The sequence below is a fragment of the Dreissena polymorpha genome, chromosome 16 (assembly GCF_020536995.1).
Source record: "Dreissena polymorpha isolate Duluth1 chromosome 16, UMN_Dpol_1.0, whole genome shotgun sequence".
Lineage (NCBI taxonomy): Eukaryota > Metazoa > Mollusca > Bivalvia > Myida > Dreissenidae > Dreissena > Dreissena polymorpha.
In genome coordinates this window covers 1,781,370-1,802,464 of record NC_068370.1, presented here as the reverse complement: position 1 = coordinate 1,802,464, position 21,095 = coordinate 1,781,370, and the positions used below count along the sequence as shown (strand labels likewise).

Below are 21,095 nucleotides of genomic sequence, written 5' to 3'. Positions count from 1 at the left end.
TTTTCCTTTATACATGTATAACCAATCATTGTCTTGTATAGCAAAATTTGTAGAATTGAAAATTTTTAATACAATGTTCTCTAAAACATTTATCACTGGGCATTTACTTTGTTATTAAACTGACAATTTGTTGAATTTCTCAGTGATAATAATTACATTAAAAATATTATTGCGCATGTCCTATGAGAATTACAAGGCCTGTAATATTAAAACAAAAAGCCTGCCAAACACGCTTTGATTTGCAAACGGCATTTTTTAGCATAGGTGCTTGCACCTATGCTTATGGTATATACCACATTTTGAAAATCCACATACATCGGTTGTCCATTTTGAAGCCTTACCTGATCAAAAATCAGACGAAATATCTATTTAATTTAGCATATGGTAATTCTTACAATTTTTTGGGGGGAAACGTTTTTCTAACGTTGTCTTCCAAGAATATTGCTGACACCGTTTTTAGTGAATTTTTCTAAGACCGTTTTATGTCAAAAAATCTTCTTATAACCTAAAACAAATTTCCTTCGTAAAACAATTCTGTTCTTGTTGATAGTGACCTCACACCTAATTTATATGGGATCCCAATTTCTATTTCCTTCGTTTACTGTTCTGTGAGAGGTCAAATGTTTACATAACTGAATTAATAAGGCCCTGGTTAAAGTATATGTAACATTTCATCGGTTAATTATAAATAGAAATTAAAACATATTCTCAGCAGGAAGTGGGGCATAAAGCACTTTTATTCTTTGAAAATGTGTAAAAAATGGCGGAGTACGATGAATGTTTTCTGATTTATGACATGGATTCTGACGTGCCTTTCTATGGATTTGATGAAGTAGAGTTTAAAGTAATAGAGATGGGTTAATTGAAGTAAAAATGATTTACTTTGAGCCAGAAATTTACGTTACGAGTAGAGTTAACGGTTTAAATGTGGCATCGGATTTAATGGATTCGCGCGAATTCTGGACGAGTGCTGTGTCTGTAAAATATTAAATGGAAAGCTGTAAATGTATCAAGTCGGAAAAGAAAACGGATGGTTGCATAATGGTATGCGTGAAATAATGTAATTCTACGTATTTATTTTCATAGTTATGTCATTTTGTAACCATTCACATTCGTCACTATTTGGAATTCCCGTTTCTAAAAATAGAGCATTTTGTTAACAAGGGGGGCGACTCGTGATGTCAGCAATCGTTAAGGCTACAATATACTAAATAATCGAGTCATGAAGGGCTGTACTTTCTAAACAAATCATCATATTTTCCTCGAAGGCATGTTATACACTTTGTTCTGGTTTTATCGTTTGGAGATATTGATAGGGTAAGCATAGGTGTTCACTACTTAATCCCTGAAATAGGATAAAGTTGGAGATTAAAGTAAAAAATGGCACTGCAAAAGGTTACAATCCACTAGAAAACGGCCGAAAAAGGCGCAAAAACAGTCAATTTTGATTTGAGTCGAATTTGTTTTTGGTTTGAACATGACAAATCTTTTTTATTGCTTAAATCGATTCAGATAAGAATGCCCGTCAAGAAAAGGTATGGTTATGGGGGTCTCTATGTGCAAAATGTTGTATTTATTTTCGCTCAAAGTTGTCGCTTTTACATCGAAACATATAAGGAAACTATTTAGTATATTTTGACCTAAACATTAACTTCAGCAGCAACTTCCCTGTATCTTGCAACTATGCTTTCAGCGCCATCGGCGCTCTCGTTTATCTAATACAGTAGCCTTAAGACAATGTTTAAGTGTATGTCACATCATGGACTTAATGTAGCATGCTGTATTGGGAACATTGGCTGTGTCTTGGTTATTTATGGATGATGTCATTTTCTACATGAATTCACAGCAAGTGCAGTAAATCTATATTCGGGTTGAGTTCAAATGTAGAATGGAATATTCCTTGCAAGTATTGGATGTTCTTCAAAATGGAATGTTCCAAAGTTTCTTGATGTCTTGAACGGCTCTTTTTATTCAGCTAACATAAGAAGAAATACATGGTTTGCATTGCGCTTCTTCTGTCAGAGCTTTACCATATAAATTTCACTATCAACATATTGATAGACAATATCTAAACATATGGATTAGTGGCATATCTCGTTTGTGCATACTTTGGGATTTTCATATGAGTGAAACAAATGTAAAGGTCAAGATTGTGCTTATAATAAATAAATGTGTAAATATGTCATAAAGAAAAAAACGGCTGTGCAATTTAAATTCAGTAATACAAAATTAACTGTTTTAAATGAATGTTTATATACCATAACGTTTTCAGTTGCAACATTTTACATTAATTCAATAAGGATGTATGTACCAATTGTTAGCAACGTCATGGACAGAAATAAAGGCTGGTGTAAAGATTTTTAGCTCATCTATTTAAAAAAAATAATAATGAGCTATCGTCATCACCTTGGCGTCGGGGTCAGGGTCGGCGTCAGCGTCCGGTTAAGTTTTGTGTTTACGTCCACTTTTCTCATAAAGTATCAAAGCTATTGCATTAAAACTTGGTACACTTACTTACTATCATGAGGGGACTGGGCAGGCAAAGTTAGATAACTCTGGTGTGCATTTTGACAGAATTACGGTATGTGCCCTTTTTATACTTAGAAAATTAAAAATTTGGTTAAGTTTTGTGTTTAGGTCCACTTTTCTCATAAAGCATCAAAGCTATTGCATTCAAACTTGGTACACTTACTTACTATCATGAGGGGACTGGGCAGGCAAAGTTAGATAACTCTGGCGTGCATTTTGAAAGAATGATGTGCCCTTTTTATACTTAGAAAATTGAAAAGGTCCACTTTATTCCTAAAGTATCAAAGCTATTGCTTTCATACTTGCGACTCTTACTTACTATCATAAGGGGACTGTGTATACAAAGTTATGTAACTCTGACTGGCATTTTGACAGAATTATGGCCCCTTTATAATTCAACATTTTCGTTAAGTTTTGTGTTTTAGGCCGCTTTACTCCTAAAGTATCATAGCTATTGCTTTCAAACTTGGAACACTCACAAACTATCATAAGGGGACTGTACGGAACAAGTTGCATAAATCTGGTTGTCATTTTGACAGAATTATGGCCCTTTTTTGACTTAGTAACTTTGAATGTACGGTTAAATTTTGTGTTTACATCCACTTTACTTGTTAAGTATCAAGGCTATTGATTTCAAACTTCAAATACTTTCATACTATCATGAGGGTACTGTACCTGGCAAGTTGAATTTTACCTTGACCTTTGAATGACCTTGACTCTCAAGGTCAAATAATTAAATTTTGCAAAAATTGCCATGACTTTGTTATTTATGATCAGATTTGAATGAAACTTTGACAAAAACAACTCTTACATGACATACTACAATAGACTCCACCCAAACCATCCCCCATGCCCCCCCCCCCGAATCTTCCCCCCCCCCCCCCAAAAAAAAACAACATTTTTTTTTCATTTTTTTTAAAAGATCATTTTATAAACAACCACACTATACCCCCCCGACCCCCCCCCCCCCAATTTTTTTTTAAAAATGTTTAAAAAACAATAATATTTATTTTTATTTTTTATTATTTTATTTTTGAAAGACCGTCCAACTATCCCACCCAAGAATCCCCCCCCCCCCAAATTTTTTAATATTTTTACTTTGTTTTTGCATTTTTATTTCTTATTTTTGTAAGATAATGTAATAAGTGACCACACCCCCACACTATACACTCCTCTCCACCCCGCCCATCCATCTTTTTTGATTGAAGTATTGAGATAGTTCCCTTCACCTTTAAAAAGAAAAATAGATGAGCGGTCTGCACCCGCAAGGCGTGCTCTTGTTTTGGATGGTTACCAAACTTTTATTAGTCCCCTACCGGTTTCACCGCAGGGGACTTATGGTTTGCGCTCGGTGTGTCCGTCAGTCCGTCAGTTTGTCACAATTTTCTGGATCCTGCGATAACTTTAAAAGTTCTTAATATTTTTTCATGAAACTTGGAACATTGATAGATGGCAATATGGACATTATGCTAGTCAATTCATTTTGTTCCTAAGTCTTAAATTCTGGTTGCTATGGCAACAAATAGACTAGAAAAACTGCTGTAAATGGTGGTTTTCTGGATCCTGCGATAACTTTAAAAGTTCTTAATTTTTTTTCATGCAACTTGGAACATGGATAGATGGCAATATGGACATTATGCACGTCATTTCATTTTGTTCCTACGCCAAAAAATCTGGTTGCTATGGCAACAAATAGACTAGAAATACTGCTGAAAATGGTGGTTTTCTGGATCCTGCAATAACTTTAAAAGTTCTTAATATTTTTTCATGAGACTTGGAACATGGATAGATGGCAATATGGACATTATTCACGTTATTTCATTTTGTTCCTACATCAAAAATTCTGGTTGCTATGGCAACAAATAGACTAGAAATACTGCTGAAAATGGTGGTTTTCTGGATCCTGCGATAACTTTGAAAGTTCTTAATATATTTTCATGAAACTTGGAACATGGATAGATGGCAATATGAACATTATGCACGTCATTTCATTTTGTTCCTACGTTAAAAATTCTGGTTGGTATTGCAACAAATAAAAAAAATAGTCTGACAATGGTGGAATTTCTAACAATGGTGGAGCCGGTAGGTTTTGTTCAGGTTTTATGCTGTTTGCTGCTCATTAGTAACTAAGGGTTGGAAATGAAGCCTTTAAACTTGAATTTTGTAAGAAAGGCATTTAATTAATTGTAACTTTCTTAAGGACTACAAATGCGTAAAAATACGTATCTAAGTAGAAAAGCGATAAAACTGTATGTCTAAGAAAACAGATATTTGACAACCATCCACAAAGATCTTCGCATAAACATCCCGTCAAGAGAATGGCTTTGATTGCATGGAGAGTTATGAGCCCTTTGAAAATTCTTTTATTACACAAATATTCTTCATCTTGGTGAAGGTAAAAACTAATATATATTTGAGTCGCGTTCTGAGAAAACTGGGCATAATGCATGTGCTTAAAGTGTTGTCCCAGATTAGCCTGAGCAGTCCGCTTTCATGGTATTTTTCGTTTAAATGAAGTCTCTTCTTAGCAAAAATCCAATTTAGGCGGAAAGTGCCGTCCCTGATTAGCCTGTGTGGACTGCACAGGCTAATATGGGACGACCCTTTACACACATGCATTATGCCCCATTTTCTCAGAACGCGACTCATATATATTTAATTTTTAGGTTGGAGCGCCAAAAATGGACAAGTTTAATCTATGGGGAGGATCTCTATCGTTGGGTCATCCGTTTGGAGCCACAGGTGTACGTCTAGTAACCACTGCAGCCAACAGGCTGATCAAAGAAAATGGGCAGTATGCGCTGGTAGCAGCCTGCGCGGCAGGTGGCATTGTAAGTAAAGAACATCGGGACGTTTAATAATTTTTTGCAGATTGCCTGCTCCAGAAGATTGTTTTTAGAGTTGCAATTATTCTTTCAATATATCTACATGTAGTAACTATCCTAATGAAATTGTTGGCACAACCCAGGCCATTTGATTTTACTTACTATATGTAGTTAAAAGAGTACTTATTATATGTCTTAGCTTTAGAATGGCAATGTGAGTTAAATTTAAATATTTTACAAAATGACATTTCCAATCAAATTAAGCCATGCTTGAATTTTCGCTACTCTATATTGAATGGCAAGGATTAATTCTGAGGGAAATTTCAAATGTCAAGATTTATTATGTGTGGTTTTTAAGGCAAAAATACATTTTTGGGTGGAGGCGGGTTCTTTTAATAGTTCATTCACATTCCTTTTATCAACCAGTTGTTTACATGATAACAAATACTTCTGACTTGTTTCCTGGTTATACTGATAGTGCCAATGATCACTGTAATTTGAGCCAAGTCATGTCAAAATGGGTCTCATGCCATGTAGCTCCAAACCAGCGTGCGCATTAGCGCAGTCTGGTCAGGAGCTACGCTGTCCATTTATGAGACCACTGAACCCTGTGTGACTTACCCGGTAACTCTTTCAGTGCTGGAACCGAATTTTGAAGGCCTTTGTAAACAGTTTGGATCCAGATGAGACGCCACAGAACGTGGCGTCTCATCAGGATCCAAACTGTTTGCTATTCTGATAGTATTCTTTGGAAAAAAAAATCGAAGAAAATGCTTATTTTAGAAATTCAGCAGACAACATTTTAGCAGACGACAAATTTCCCAGCATGCAAAGGGTTAAAAGCTATCAGAGTAGCTCCTGACCAGGCTTCATGAATGTGCTGTCTGCTCTGGCAGCATATGCCTTTAGACCCATTTTCGCATAAGACTGCTGACTTATTGTATGAATTGTTGATTCCATGCTTTCACTGTGTAATGCGTTTTCTGTGTTGATTTCAGGGTCATGGCATGATAGTGGAACGTTACCCGTCATCAAAGTGACCTGCTTGACCGACCATGGCAATGCAATGACTGTGATGTTCATGTACAATGCTAATGTAGCGGGACAGAACAACATGAGAATATGTGTGATATGTTAAAATAACAAATCATTCTTTTATTAAAAACAGAAATAAATTATTTATGAATTGTTAAGAACAAAATGGCAAGTTAAATTTGTTGACAGTATGATTGAAATTCTAACAGTTTTCTTTTAATAGTAGTGGTTCATAAAAAACTTGTCTCCGAGATTTAATAACAATCAGTCAATATTTTTTTCTATTTTATTGTTCTTTAGTCATTGCAAACATGATTTGTTCATTAGCCTCATTCATGTTTTAATTACATGGATTATTCTATAAACTGGATGCTGGTTTGAATTGTATATTAACTATCAAATGAAAGACAGACATTTACCACTACTCATTATGCCACATGTGGAACATAATCCCAATACCTCTGTTTGTATTTGTATGAGTATCCTTAATTGTTTATTATATTGAATATTAGATGATTAATATACCAGATGATGTATTTGGTAAATAACTGCAAGCTTCAGGAAAGCATTTCTATTTGAGAATTTTGTGTCATCAATATGTGAAAAATGATGTTTGTGGCGGTGGTTTGTACATTATAACCTATTTGTTCTATATATATAATATGAACATTTATAATGCTCTATGTTCATTGTGTTTTCCAAAACTATTTTCATACTCATTTAAGTTGTAAATATGTGTATTGGACAATGAAATGCACAATAAAAACATGACCAATATTTAATTTTTCTTTTTGCCTTTGTGATTTCATGTATTTGATATTGAGCACAGTACTTGTCCATCTCAATGTACTTGTACACATTTTTCTAGACTTGACACCTTTCAAACATTAACAGCCTAACTTTGACCTTGACCTTAAGCTGGTTGATCGTAAATAAAATTTGGCTGCATTAAACTTGCAGAGATGGAGAACAGGCTAACATATAAGAAATATTACAGGCAGTGATAACAATTTTGTACGAGTTATTCCCAGTTTTGTACACCCTGGAATATACACAAGTTAAAATGCACCAAATGAATATCGAGTATTTTAGCTTGGAATATATGCAATGAATAGTTATAATCATGTTGGTTATGTGTGCATACCAAATATTGCAGGAAAACTACTTAAGACTTTGTGTTTACCATGTTAGAAATATTACACATGATAGAAAGGTTACCATCGTTTTTGTTATGAGGTGCATCATGTTAAAGGGACTGTCCAATGGATTATGGTCTGAACAAAATATAAAATTATTGTTTTAGATATTAAAAACGATTATCGCCTTTGATTTAGGAAATAAAAACTCAAAGCAGACTAAAGGAAGTATAACACAAACCAACACATAAGCCCAAGCGGATGGGAATTCCATATTATATTTCAAAAACGCCGCTCGACGTTTTTGACCTAAAAATAAATGTAGCTGAAAATCAGCTGACAAGTCACGTGGTACATGGTACTGTCATTTATTTTTGGCATAGAAACAAAAATTAATATTAATAGATCTTTGATAGAAATTACATTATTTCTAAAGAAAGAGATTTAGCTTGTTGAGCAAATAATTGATTTTCATTGAATATTTTTGATAAACCAATAAAATATACTTCATATTTAAATCAATATTTTTATTGGAAAATCACTTTTCACAAATACGAATATGTGGTCGAAAAGAATTCAAGATGGTTCGGACAAAAACAAGTGCTAGCGCTAAGACTAAAAAAAAACAAGAGATGCAAGGTACAGGCGTAATAAAAGGGAAAGGATAATAGACATTGGTATTCAGTGTGATCGATGGAGAAGAGTTAAAGAAGCTACTGGGATTGAAAAGGACGAGAAAATGATGGAAATATTGATCGATGCGTAAGTCTTCTTCATTTTCAGTTTGTGTTTCATAGCTACTTTTCTATAAATTCCCGTAATTATTTTGCTATATAATGAACACGATTTGACTTACACACACACAAACCCTTATAAGTATAAAAGATTTGTTTTAGAAATGTACAATGCTTTTAAATTTCAGAACTACTTCTGAACTAGAGAGCTTCAACAATCATCTTTTGATACGCTCCAAACCAAAGCGAAATGCTTTCAGCCTTCAGGTAAATAAAAAGTTAAATGTTTAAAAAATACACTTGTTAAAGTGTTTCTTTTTTTTATGAACACATGCTCATTCATTGAACAAAGGAATTTATGCTCTTTCTTTTTGAGAATTACATTTTAATAGTGTAACAAGGGACAAAATTGTCACAAAACCAGGTGTTCATTGTGAAAAAAAAATCTGATAAAGGGAGAAAACTCAAACTGAACTTTTGAAATGACCAAAAAAAATTTACCCCCTTTGTAAGTTATTTTTTTTTTTTAAATCTATTTTTAGTCGTGGCGACCTTGACATTGGAGATATTGACGTGATTCTTTCGTGGGACACACTGTCCCATGATGGTGAACAAATGTGCCAAATGATTTTAAAATCTCACAATGAATGACATAGTTATGGCCAGGACAAGCTCATTTATGGCCATTTTTGACCTTTGAACTCAAAGTGTGACCTTGACCTTGGAGATATCGACGTAATTATTTCGCGCGACACACCGTCCAATGATGGTGAACAAATGTGCCAAATGATTTTAAAATCTGACGATGAACGACATAGTTATGGCTCGGACAAGCTCATTTATGGCCATTTTTGACCTTTGAACTCAAAGTGTGACCTTGACCTTGGAGATATCGACGTAATTATTTCGCGCGACACACCGTCCAATGATGGTGAACAAATGTGCCAAATGATTTTAAAATCTGACAATGAACGACATAGTTATGGCCCGGACAAGCTTATTCAGCCAGCCAGCCAGCCCGCCAGCCAGCCAGCCCGCCCGCATTCACCAATCTAATAACCAGTTTTTTCCTTCGGAAAACCTGGTTAAAAAACCTGGTTAAAAATGATGTACCCTTTGTGACAAGTCTCGTAATAAACTGCCTGAATGACTAAAATATGAATATATTTTTAGCTCCGCTGTTTTCGGAGAAAACCCGAGGTATTGTCATAGCCAGCTCGTCGTTGTTGTGTCGTCAGCCAGCTGCTCGTTGTCTTGTTGTCCGCCGGCGTCGTGCTAAAACTTTTACATTTTGCTCTACAATCAAAGTGATTCCACCTACAACTTTGAAACTTCAAATGTGGATTCACCTTGATGAGTTCTACACGCCACACCCATTTTTCGGTCACAAGGTCAAAGGTCAATGTCCCTGTGACCTCTAAAAAAAAATTATGACAAGCTTTCGAAGCCTAGCGTGGCACCTGTAACGCGGTGCTCTTGTTTCATCATGTGATAGTAAAATTATTTATGAACAGGATTTTTGTATTTTTGTTCACAGGATGTTTAAACAACTAGTACTAGTAGTTAATCAAGAAATGAATTCTGATTATGAATATGTCAAGACATTGGTGTTGAATTAGTTCATATCTAGTGTAACATCATCAAAGTCCTAAAGGCAGATTTTCACATGATGAGTTGCATGATATTTTCTGAGTTTCATTTCTAAAATTATTTTTTTCAGCTGTGCAGGTGTCAGTTAGCAGCAATAGATTATTCAAAACACTTGAATCGTCCTGTTTTGTTGGACAAAGAAGGAAATGAGAGGTATTTATATTATTGTTTTCGCCCTGTATGTTGGTTTGTGTGTTTGTTTGCGTCAAACTTTAACATTTTGCCATAACTTTTGCAATATTGAAGATAGTAACTTCATATTTGGCATGCATGTGTATCTCATGGAGCTGCACATTTTGAGTGGTAAAAGGTCAAGATAATCCTTCAAGGTCAAGGTAAAAAAAAACAAATTCAAGAGAAGTAATAAGCTTTAAAGAGTTCATCTGAACCTACCAAATGATAAAAAAAATAAATCAAAGTGGCGCAGTAGGGGAGATAGTGTTTCTGACAAACACATTTCCTGTTTTTATTAAATTTTGAATTGTAAGGATCAATTTACAGATTTATGATTACTTATTGAAAGTTTTTATTATTAATAATCAAATTGAATTTACAAACATGATGTATTTAAGCTCAAATTTGACACATTCATGTGATATGAATAATAAGTATACATTTTGCAAACAATGCTTCTGTCATAAAAGAACTACTGCAGCAAAGTATGCACTGAATCAGTAAATTTATATTATGGTTATATATTGTCTATAGATCTTTATTCTTTTGTTTTGTTTTAGCAATTGTCATTTCATTTTTTCAAACATCATGTCAGTTATAAAACAATCTTTCAGGAGAAAAAAGGTGTACTCAAAAGCTGCTTGTAATTGGAGCACAAGGCCTGTGAAAAAAACATACATAACCGGTTTGATCACTGAAGTTATAAATGAATTCACCATAGGCAAGAAAAGAATAAGTGGCAAATGTGAACAGCTGCCTGAAGACTCCAAAAGAATTAGGTCAACTATAGCCCCCGTCACCCCTCCACCTACATCAATACTTAGAGATCAGCATGTCTCTAGATTGAGAAAAGCGAAAAAATGAATTGTTGCCCAAGACGTGTTTGATATTCATTTGAAGTTGACGCAGAAGTTATCTTTGTTAGATAACTATTAAGTTTCACATCTTTAGTGTAAATATAATTTTAGAAGTGTTTTGAAAATGTACAATCTTACATTATGTTATAAATAATGAATGCTCTTGGTTGTACAATGCAATTACATTTTTTAGGAAGTTTTAATATTGAATTTAGCATAAAATAATTTTTTTATGTTATATTTTGTGCGTTTTTTATCAATACATTTTTATGCTCCCCCAAAATTTATTTTGGGGGGAGCATATAGTTGCCGCTTCGTCTGTCCGTCTGAGTGTCCGTCTGTGCACAATTTTTGTCCAGGCTATTTCTCAGAAAGTAATGACCGTAATTCAATGAAACTTTATGGGAAGCTTCACTACCAAGAGGAGATGTGCATATTATCAGCCGGTTCTCTTCAGATGATTTTTCACAGAGTTATGGCCCTTTGAAATTTTCCATTGTACATATTGTGCAATTCTTGTCCGGGCTATTTCTCAGCAACTAATGACTGGAATTCTATGAAACTTTATGGGAAGCTTCACTACCAAGAGGAGATGTGCATATTATCAGCCGGTTCTCATCGGATGATTTTTCACAGAGTTATGGCCCTTTGAAATTTTCCATTGCACATATAGTGCAATGCTTGTCCGAGCTATTTCTCTGCAACTTATTACAGTAATTCAATGAAACTTGATGGGAAGCTTCACTACCAACAGGAGATGTGCATATTATCAGCCGGTTCTGGTCGGATGATTTTTCACAGAGTTATGGCCCTTTGAAATTTTCTATAAACTGTACATATAGTGCAATTCTTGTCCAGGCTATTTCTCCCCAACTACTGACCGGAATTCAATGAAGCTTTAATCCATTCATCGTATAATTTTGTCCACAGTTATGCCCCTTAAGACGTTTCCTTTTATCTGAATATATAGTACAATATTGTGACAAAAAAACACTTTTGGGGAGCATCACCAGTCTACACCGGTTTCTTGTTACACATGTAAAAAACACAATTTTTCTTACAAAATGTTTAGTTTTTTGTTTGATTATCGATATGTGTTTTTCATTGCCTTCTTTATTACCTGTATTTAATAAACCATTGTAGTCAATGTCTCTAAGCCTCTTATAATTGACCTCGAGAGTAGTTTCCTCTTTAATTATCGATACTATGAATGTGATAGTGTATCCAGATATGCCTCAGTGTTCTATTTACACATCAACATTTAATACTTTTTAATGGCCATTCTCTTTTGAAATGCAAATCACCTAAATAATTAAATGCCAGCATCATACACTCGAACCAACTTCAATGAGTTCTCAACTCCTGTCACATTTCTATGTGCATGTATTGAGTTCAATCCATTTTCTGACACCAGATGAATATAATACAAAATTTGTAAAAAAAAATCAAACTTCAATGCATGGATCAAGTTCATATCACACTGAATAAAATACCTCAATTGTATATCAATTTAATAGATAGGAAAAAATCGGCTGAGCTAAAATGTAGATGGTCTGCACAGGTTACTACATAAAGAAAGCACACAATATACAAAACATGGTTGAACAATAATAAGATACTATTTTTTTTAATTTCAACAGCAACTTGTTGCTTTTTTATTGATTTCGAAATGTTTAATCATGCATTAGCATATGTCATGTTTAAAATGTATTTTAAGAAACCTAATCTAACAAATATCAAGTGTGAAACAAAATGACTCGAAATAAAAATAAACAAGGGCTGTTTGTAAAACATGCATGCCCCCCATATGGGCTGTCAGTTGTAGTGGCAGCCATTGTGTGAATACGTTTTTTGTCACTGTGACATTGACCTTTGACCTAGTCACCTGAAAATCAATAGGGGTCATCTGCGAGTCGTGATCAATGAACTTATGAAGTTTCATGATCCTAGGCGTAAGCTTTCTTGAGTTATCATCCGGAAACTATTTTACTGTGTCGAGTCACCTTGACCTTTGACCTAGTGACCTGAAAATCAATAGGGGTCATCTGCGAGTCATGATCAATGTACCTATGAAGTTTCATGATCCTAGGCTTAAGCGTTCTTGAGTTATCATCCGGAAACCATTTTTCTGTGCGAGTCACCGTAACCTTGACCTTTGACCTAGTGACCTAAAAATCAATAGGGGTCATCTGCCAGTCATGATCAATGTACCTATGAAGTTTCATGATCCTAGGCGTAAGTGTTCTTGAGTTATAATCCGGAAACCATTCGGTGGACGGACGGACCGACTGACCGAACAACATACCTCCTCTTCTTCGAAGGGGGGCATAATAAAAAAATCAAAATGCAAACTTAAAATTGAATAAAAGCAAAAGATATAAAAAATAAAAACAGGTAATACACTATTGACTGTTTTTATGAACGGTCTTTTCAAGCAAACGTTACCATTTTTGAACTCATCCAAAATATCCTTGAGACCAATCTTTTGATTGGGCAATAAATGTGGCCTGTACGGCTGTAGAGTGTTAACAAGGCAAATGTAGACGCCGCACGACGGACAAAAGGCGATCACAAAAGCTCACCATGAGCACATTGTGTTCAGGTGAGCTAAAAAGTGTAAAAATCAAACTATTAAGTTCAAACAAGAAAATAAAATAAGTATACAAGAAATGAATTTTGATTTTCAATTAGTTTATTTACATAGTATTTTTAAGAAATATGTCATTGCTTCTTTTATTTCTTTCATCTTACAATCCAGAGTACTCGTGGCATTTCATTCAAATGACACCAAAGTAAGCATACAAATGTAAAAACTGCTGTGCAAGTTTTAATAATAAACTAGCACATTTCACACAAATTGATTTTTCAAAACAAAATGCATAGAACTGAAAAATCCAAATGATTAAGCATAACTCAAATGATTTGCATAAATATAATTGTTTCAAAAAAGGAGCCAGAACAAAAAATAATCAAAACTAAGAAAAGTTCTATGTCTGATAAATGAAAAAGAATAGCAACAAGGGCTGTTTGTAAAACATGCATGCCCCCCATATGGGCTGTCAGTTGTAGTGGCAGCTATTGTGTGAATACGTTTTTTGTCACTGTGACCTTGACCTTTGACATAGTGACCTGAAAATTAATAGGGGTCATCTGTCAGTCATGATCAATGTACCTATGAAGTTTCCTGATCCTAGGCCTAATTATTCTTGAGTTATCATCAGGAAACCATTTTACTATTTCGAGTCACTGTGACCTTGACCTAGTGACCTGAAAATCAAAAGGGGTCATCTGCCAGTCATTATCAATGTAGATATGAAGTTTCATGATCAAAAGGCGTAAGCATTCTTGAGTTATCAGCTGGAAACCATTTTATTGTTTTGAGTCACTGTGACATTGACCTTGTGACCGGAAAATCTAAAGGGGTCCTCTGCCAGTCGTGATCAATGTACCTATGAAGTTTCAAGATCCTAGGCGTATGCATTCTTGAGTTATCATCCGGAAACCGCTTTACTGTTTCGAGTCACTGACCTTTGACCTAGTGACCTGAAAATCAATAGGGGTTATTTGCCAGTCATGATCAATGTACCTATGAAGTTTCATGATCCTAGGCCTAAGCGTTCTTAAGTTATCATCCCGAAACCATCTGGTGGAAGGACCAACATGTGCAAAACTATATACCCCCTCTTCTTCGAAGGGGGGCATAAATATGCAAAATTATTAGAACACTGGGCCTTCACCTGGTACGAAGCCTGTATACTGGCCTTAAGGACTAGGAAACTTCTCCCTTATTAATTTAACACAACATGCTGGGACAGTTATTCTCATGCATTAAGATGGTAAATTGTCTGTATGCAGCATGTCTGAAAGATTTATTGACATCTTCTAGTGTCTCTGCATAAAAGGAAAACACATCTTGTTGATACTGCTGCTGACTGTAGAGGGTCATCCTATCCAGCACCGAAAGAGTCATCTCCTACAAAGAAATTGTAACAGATTTTACTATAAACTTCTGGCAAATGTAACTCCAATCAGCAGTCAGTGAGACAGCACACTAGATTATATGAGCCTTGTTCTGAGAAAACTGGACATAATCCATGTGCGTAAAGTGTCGTCCCAGATTAGCCTGTGCAGTCCACACAGGCTCATCAGGGGCAACACCTTCCGCTTTTATGACATTTTTCGTTAAAATGTCTCTTCTTAGCAAAAATCCCATTTAGGCGGAAAGTGTCATCCCTGATTAGCCTGTACAGACTGCACAGGCTAAGCTGGGACGACACTTTACGCACATGCATTATGCCCAATTTTCTAAGGACGCGACTCATATAAAGGGGTGGAAAGGTGTTGATGGTATCAATGCAATGGATCAATGGAGTATAAAATATTGAAATGGTATGCAAACTTAACAATTTTTAAGCAAAAAAAGAGTAATCCTTTCTTTACTCATGTAAAAACATAAATTGCATTGAATAAAATAGCAAGATGACAAACAACTACACAATGTCTTAGAACTTAGCATCTTTGTTGGCATTAGCTGACATTCATTTTAATAAGCCAATAATGATTCAGTAAATGATTTTCCCACATGACAAAATTGCCTTTATAGCAGGATTAATTTTTAAGATGGGATATTTAATAGGTTTGCATGGTAGAACATTATTGACCCATTTCTTAGTCCTTGTTATAACACAATATGACGCTGCAAAACTTAAGATATTCAGTTACAGAAACTCATAATACATGAATCTTACTCACAGGTCTGTGACTTGAGCATAATTCTGGGACCATCCCACAGCAAACTCGATCTTCCACTCTCTCGTATTGTGGGCATCTGTGACAAGAGCACCACTTAGTTATTGTTGCTAATGTATCAACTTTCTGGATCTTTCTGGCAGGACGTTTTCCTTAACTCTTCTGTAGACTTGAATCCTGAGTGTAACAAATAAAACATCATGCATTTGATAAAAAACCAAGTAATGCAGAAAATCTAATAAATAATAGCAAAAAGAGTAACCCTAAAATGACAAAATCATGATGTCAATGTCATGACCTAATCACATGAGTTATAGTGCATTTCTTGATTTACTACATGTTATTTGCAACCACAGCCTACATCCACAGATTTCGGACCTAAATATTGTGAAAAAAAAGCAAAAAGTCCTACTATTCTTAGCCAAGGTGACTGTTCAACTCTCAGGCCTTTACAATAATAGTTCTAACTTGTAAATCATAATGGGTTATAGTCAAACCTGCATTTATCAACACAGAGCGGACAAGGGTGATATTATTATTTCTTCTTAGTTCGTCTGGTCACAAATAGATATACATAATTCACTATACCCCTCCGGTTGACCAGGTGGGAGAATTTATCGAATAACTGGCACATAATTAAAATGTGTACACACAAGAGCATTAAAATAAACTTACTGAATCTGTGTCCTGAGAATACAACATTCTCTTAGATGGCTGTCTCACGCATTTACTTCTTCTCATCTCTCCCTCTGTTTTGGCCTAAATAAAAAAACATAAATAATACACTCACTGACTTATTTGTGCTTTAGGATCTGGGCACGAATTTACTGTGGAAGAATCCACTGGCTTCTATTAGCAAAATTTAAAAGTTAATGTAAAACGTACATTGCAAAATAAACAACACAAAATTCAAAAGTCAAAAGAGAAAATCATAAAATCAAAATACGTTAAATTGATTCTCATTTTCATGCATTGGAGTCGTCTACTATGGTCTAATTTGTAAACCAGCGACATTTAGCGTCGAATTGCAAGGTAAAGACCAACAATCCGCTAACATTCGACGGCAGATAAACTCATCTTGTTGAATTAAATAAAATAAGATCGGAATCTTAATATATTATATTTGATTAAATCAAAAAACCATATTTTCTTACTGGTACGCTCATTGTAGATTTCGAAGCCTCCGCCATTTTGTTTGTTTGTGTGGGCGAGGTATAAAACCCGGAACTATCCGGAAATCTTTATGGTAAAACCCGGAACCGATATAAATGGATATAACTTCATTATTATTCGTCCGATATTAATTATAATGGTACCGTTGTAAAGAAGATCCTCTACAGATTCTAACCATATCAAAATATTTTATGGCAGGGTCGTAGTCGGCCTGTAAATCGCGGACAAAGTTGGCCTGTTTTAACGTTTTTTTTTACACACGCAAATGCCGAAAAGAAAACCCGGAACCGATATAAATGGTTATAACTTCATTATTATTCGTCCGATATTAATTATAATGGTACCGTTGTAAAGAAGATCCTCTACAGATTCTAACCATATCAAAATATTTTATGGCAGGGTCGTAGTCGGCCTGTAAATCGCGGACAAAGTCGGCCTGTTTTAACGTTTTTTTTTACACACGCAAATGCCGAGAAGAAAACCCGGAACCGATATAAATGGTTATAACTTCATTATTATTCGTCCGATATTAATTATAATGGTACCGTTGTAAAGAAGATCCTCTACAGATTCTAACCATATCAAAATATTTTATGGCAGGGTCGTAGTCGGCCTGTAAATCGCGGACAAAGTCGGCCTGTTTTAACGTTTTTTTTTACACACGCAAATGCCGAGAAGAAAACCCGGAACCGATATAAATGGTTATAACTTCATTATTATTCGTCCGATATTAATTATAATGGTACCGTTGTAAAGAAGATCCTCTACAGATTTTAACCATATCAAAATATTTTATGGCAGGGTCGTAGTCGGCCTGTAAATCGCGGACAAAGTCGGCCTGCTTTAACGTTTTTTTTACACACGCAAATGCCGAGAAGAAAACCCGGAACCGATATAAATGGTTATAACTTCATTATTATTCGTCCGATATTAATTATAATGGTACCGTTGTAAAGAAGATCCTCTACAGATTCTAACCATATCAAAATATTTTATGGCAGGGTCGTAGTCGGCCTGTAAATCGCGGACAAAGTTGGCCTGTTTTAACGTTTTTTTTTACACACGCAAATGCCGAAAAGAAAACCCGGAACCGATATAAATGGTTATAACTTCATTATTATTCGTCCGATATTAATTATAATGGTACCGTTGTAAAGAAGATCCTCTACAGATTCTAACCATATCAAAATATTTTATGGCAGGGTCGTAGTCGGCCTGTAAATCGCGGACAAAGTCGGCCTGTTTTAACGTTTTTTTTTACACACGCAAATGCCGAGAAGAAAACCCGGAACCGATATAAATGGTTATAACTTCATTATTATTCGTCCGATATTAATTATAATGGTACCGTTGTAAAGAAGATCCTCTACAGATTCTAACCATATCAAAATATTTTATGGCAGGGTCGTAGTCGGCCTGTAAATTGCGGACAAAGTCGGCCTGTTTTAACGTTTTTTTTTTACACAGGCAAATGCCGAGAAGAAAACCCGGAACCGATATAAATGGTTATAACTTCATTATTATTCGTCCGATATTAATTATAATGGTACCGTTGTAAAGAAGATCCTCTACAGATTTTAACCATATCAAAATATTTTATGGCAGGGTCGTAGTCGGCCTGTAAATCGCGGACAAAGTCGGCCTGTTTTAACGTTTTTTTTTACACACGCAAATGCCGAGAAGAAAACCCGGAACCGATATAAATGGTTATAACTTCATTATTATTCGTCCGATATTAATTATAATGGTACCGTTGTAAAGAAGATCCTCTACAGATTCTAACCATATCAAAATATTTTATGGCAGGGTCGTAGTCGGCCTGTAAATCGCGGACAAAGTCGGCCTGTTTTAACGTTTTTTTTTACACACGCAAATGCCGAGAAGAAAACCCGGAACCGATATAAATGGTTATAACTTCATTATTATTCGTCCGATATTAATTATAATAGTACCGTTGTAAAGAAGATCCTCTACAGATTCTAACCATATCAAAATATTTTATGGCAGGGTCGTAGTCGGCCTGTAAATCGCGGACAAAGTCGGCCTGTTTTAACGTTTTTTTTACACACGCAAATGCCGTAAAGAAAACCCGGAACCGATATAAATGGTTATAAATGCATTATTATTCGTCCGATATTAATTATAATGGTACCGTTGTAAAGAAGATCCTCTACATTTTCTAACCATATGAAAATAATGAATATCAACCGACATGACCGACAGAAATGATTCGATGCACGATGTGAATCAAAATTTAGTTTAAGTAATACGACACAAAGAAACTTTTTTAGTTTACGGATCATTTCGGCTTAGAGGACTAAGACAGTCATGTAAAATATCAAATAAAATATATAGTTATAATCAACTGGTAGCAAGTTATAAATATATCGGCAATGTACCAACCGAAAAGCACTTCATGCTGTTTATCATCTTATACGTAAATTGATGTAAATGTTTTAAGTTTTTCTAATTGACGTGAAACTCTTAAATAGAAATTGCAGCATGAATTTTAGTTAATGTGCTTTGTATTAATAATAGCGATTTTAATGGTTCCATTAAAACCATTTATTGCGCGAGCATCGAGACACTTTTGAGTTATTGATGTTAGCACAATGCAAGGTGACACAATAGTATCAGTTTTTAATTATGTGTAATTTCATTCGCACCTCTCGCTTAACTCAACGTTCAAAGGCACGCGCACTTTCACACTTTATTAGCGCCGTCTTTAATCTGTTCTATCTCTTTTTACAGAACAGATTGATGTGAACTTAATGAACACAATTATTTTAACTAATGCAAGTTTAGCTAGAATTAATATATGACTTCTTGCTATACAATCATTATCATTCGAAAATGGATCTTATTTAATTGTGGTTCCTTTTTTGAACTTATGCTGTCCGCCAACATATAGAATAGGTAGTGTCAGTAATAAATGTATTGCTTTAGATTCACATGTTTGTTTTTTTTTAAGATATGTAAGATGCAAATGTGTCTAACTTATATTGTTTTCTGGTCTTTAAGCTATCTTATATATGTGACTACGTGCTATTTTGTTGGAGAAATGACAGATTCAAATGTGTCTTATTTATATTTTATCCATGTATCGTGTGTATTCAGTGTCATGCGAAAATATATCTTATTTCTTAATTTCCACCTTCACACTTTATTAGCGCCGCCGTTAATTAGTTCATTAAATTAATTAATTTAATATAATGTGCAACGGTGAGGTGGATCAATGCTCGTTGTTAATTTAAATACACACCACTTCAGCAATAAATGAAATCAGTTATTTTGGCTGTAAATCCATTTTTTTTCCGTACAGTAGCCATGTTCCTGTGTATTGAGCTGATAAGATCACCACAGCAAGTTGCTAATACACAGTGTAGACTTAAACGAACTTGGTTATTTTGACTGTAAATCCAATTTTTCCAGTACAGTAGCCATTATGACCATGTTCCTGTGTATTGAGCTGATACGATACCCACAGCAGGTTGCTTATACACAGTGTAGACTTCCCCTGTTGTATTATAGTATTTGTTATTTACCTGCTTGGAATAAATGACGTGTATTCATTCGGGTCTGATGGCGTTTTGTTAAATGTCATTTAATGCAGAAAAGCTGGTTTTCTGACTTATTTTTTTAATCATTTAAATTTAAAAAAGAAATAATGAAACAATGAATGTGTAATTTAATTCTCAACTCTCGCTTAACTCAACGTTCAATGGGACGCGCATAGTTCTTTTTATAAATTATGTACAAATATAATATGCTGTACATTGTTGTTTATTTACTCAAGAAGTACCAGAAAGAAGCATTGTTATGTATAAAGCGCTTTACTTTTTCAAAATTCTACATTAAATAAAGAAATATCGTATTTTTTGGTTAAGTGTACGTGCTTGATATATATTCATAAAATAGCAGTTTTTTTTTAAACATTCGGTCTTTAACCTTTAATTTGATGCAAATGAAAAGAAGAACTGCCTTTTTTATTTTTATACTTAAATCAACATTTAACGAAGTCATTATTGACTAAATAAATATGTACATTTTTTCACTCCATTAAAATCGGCCCTTATAGTTTACTTTCATGTATATATAGAATAATTGAGTGCTTTTCGGTGATTCTATGCTGGCGCGATAGTGCTTTTCGGTTGCAAATAAAAATACTATTGTGCGTGATCTTTACACTTAAATCAATATTTAACGAAGTGATTAATGACTTAATTAATACGT

General features: G+C 34.7%; 2 protein-coding genes and 1 long non-coding RNA gene across 4 annotated transcripts in view; 2 read left to right on the top strand and 1 right to left on the bottom strand.

Annotated features, from left to right (window-relative positions):
• Positions 1-7,171, top strand: part of LOC127862734 (trifunctional enzyme subunit beta, mitochondrial-like) — a 37,547-nt gene extending 30,376 nt beyond the window's left edge. Inside the window, exons 14-15 of the mRNA XM_052401993.1 lie at positions 5,196-5,360; positions 6,353-7,171. Of these exons, the coding sequence (XP_052257953.1) occupies positions 5,196-5,360; positions 6,353-6,394 (207 nt within the window). The 3' untranslated portion in view covers positions 6,395-7,171. The remainder of the gene's footprint in view (positions 1-5,195; positions 5,361-6,352) is intronic.
• Positions 7,172-8,072: 901 nt separating this feature from the next.
• LOC127862735 (uncharacterized) lies at positions 8,073-12,091 on the top strand. The gene is made up of 4 exons (XM_052401995.1): positions 8,073-8,287; positions 8,448-8,526; positions 9,980-10,062; positions 10,698-12,091. The coding sequence occupies exons 1-4, from the start codon at positions 8,265-8,267 to the stop codon at positions 10,945-10,947; spliced, it is 435 nt and encodes a 144-aa protein (XP_052257955.1). The 5' UTR covers positions 8,073-8,264; the 3' UTR covers positions 10,948-12,091.
• Positions 12,092-12,501: 410 nt separating this feature from the next.
• LOC127862740 (uncharacterized) lies at positions 12,502-16,883 on the bottom strand. 2 transcript variants are annotated; one of them, XR_008040778.1, is made up of 5 exons: positions 16,844-16,883; positions 16,365-16,448; positions 15,693-15,866; positions 14,062-14,913; positions 12,502-12,956 (listed from the first exon to the last, which is right to left on the bottom strand). It is a non-coding gene; the product is annotated as an uncharacterized LOC127862740 (long non-coding RNA). The 2 variants fall into 2 exon arrangements; XR_008040777.1 differs by lacking the exon at positions 12,502-12,956 and having other exon boundaries at positions 13,611-14,913.
• Positions 16,884-21,095: the final 4,212 nt, after the last annotated feature.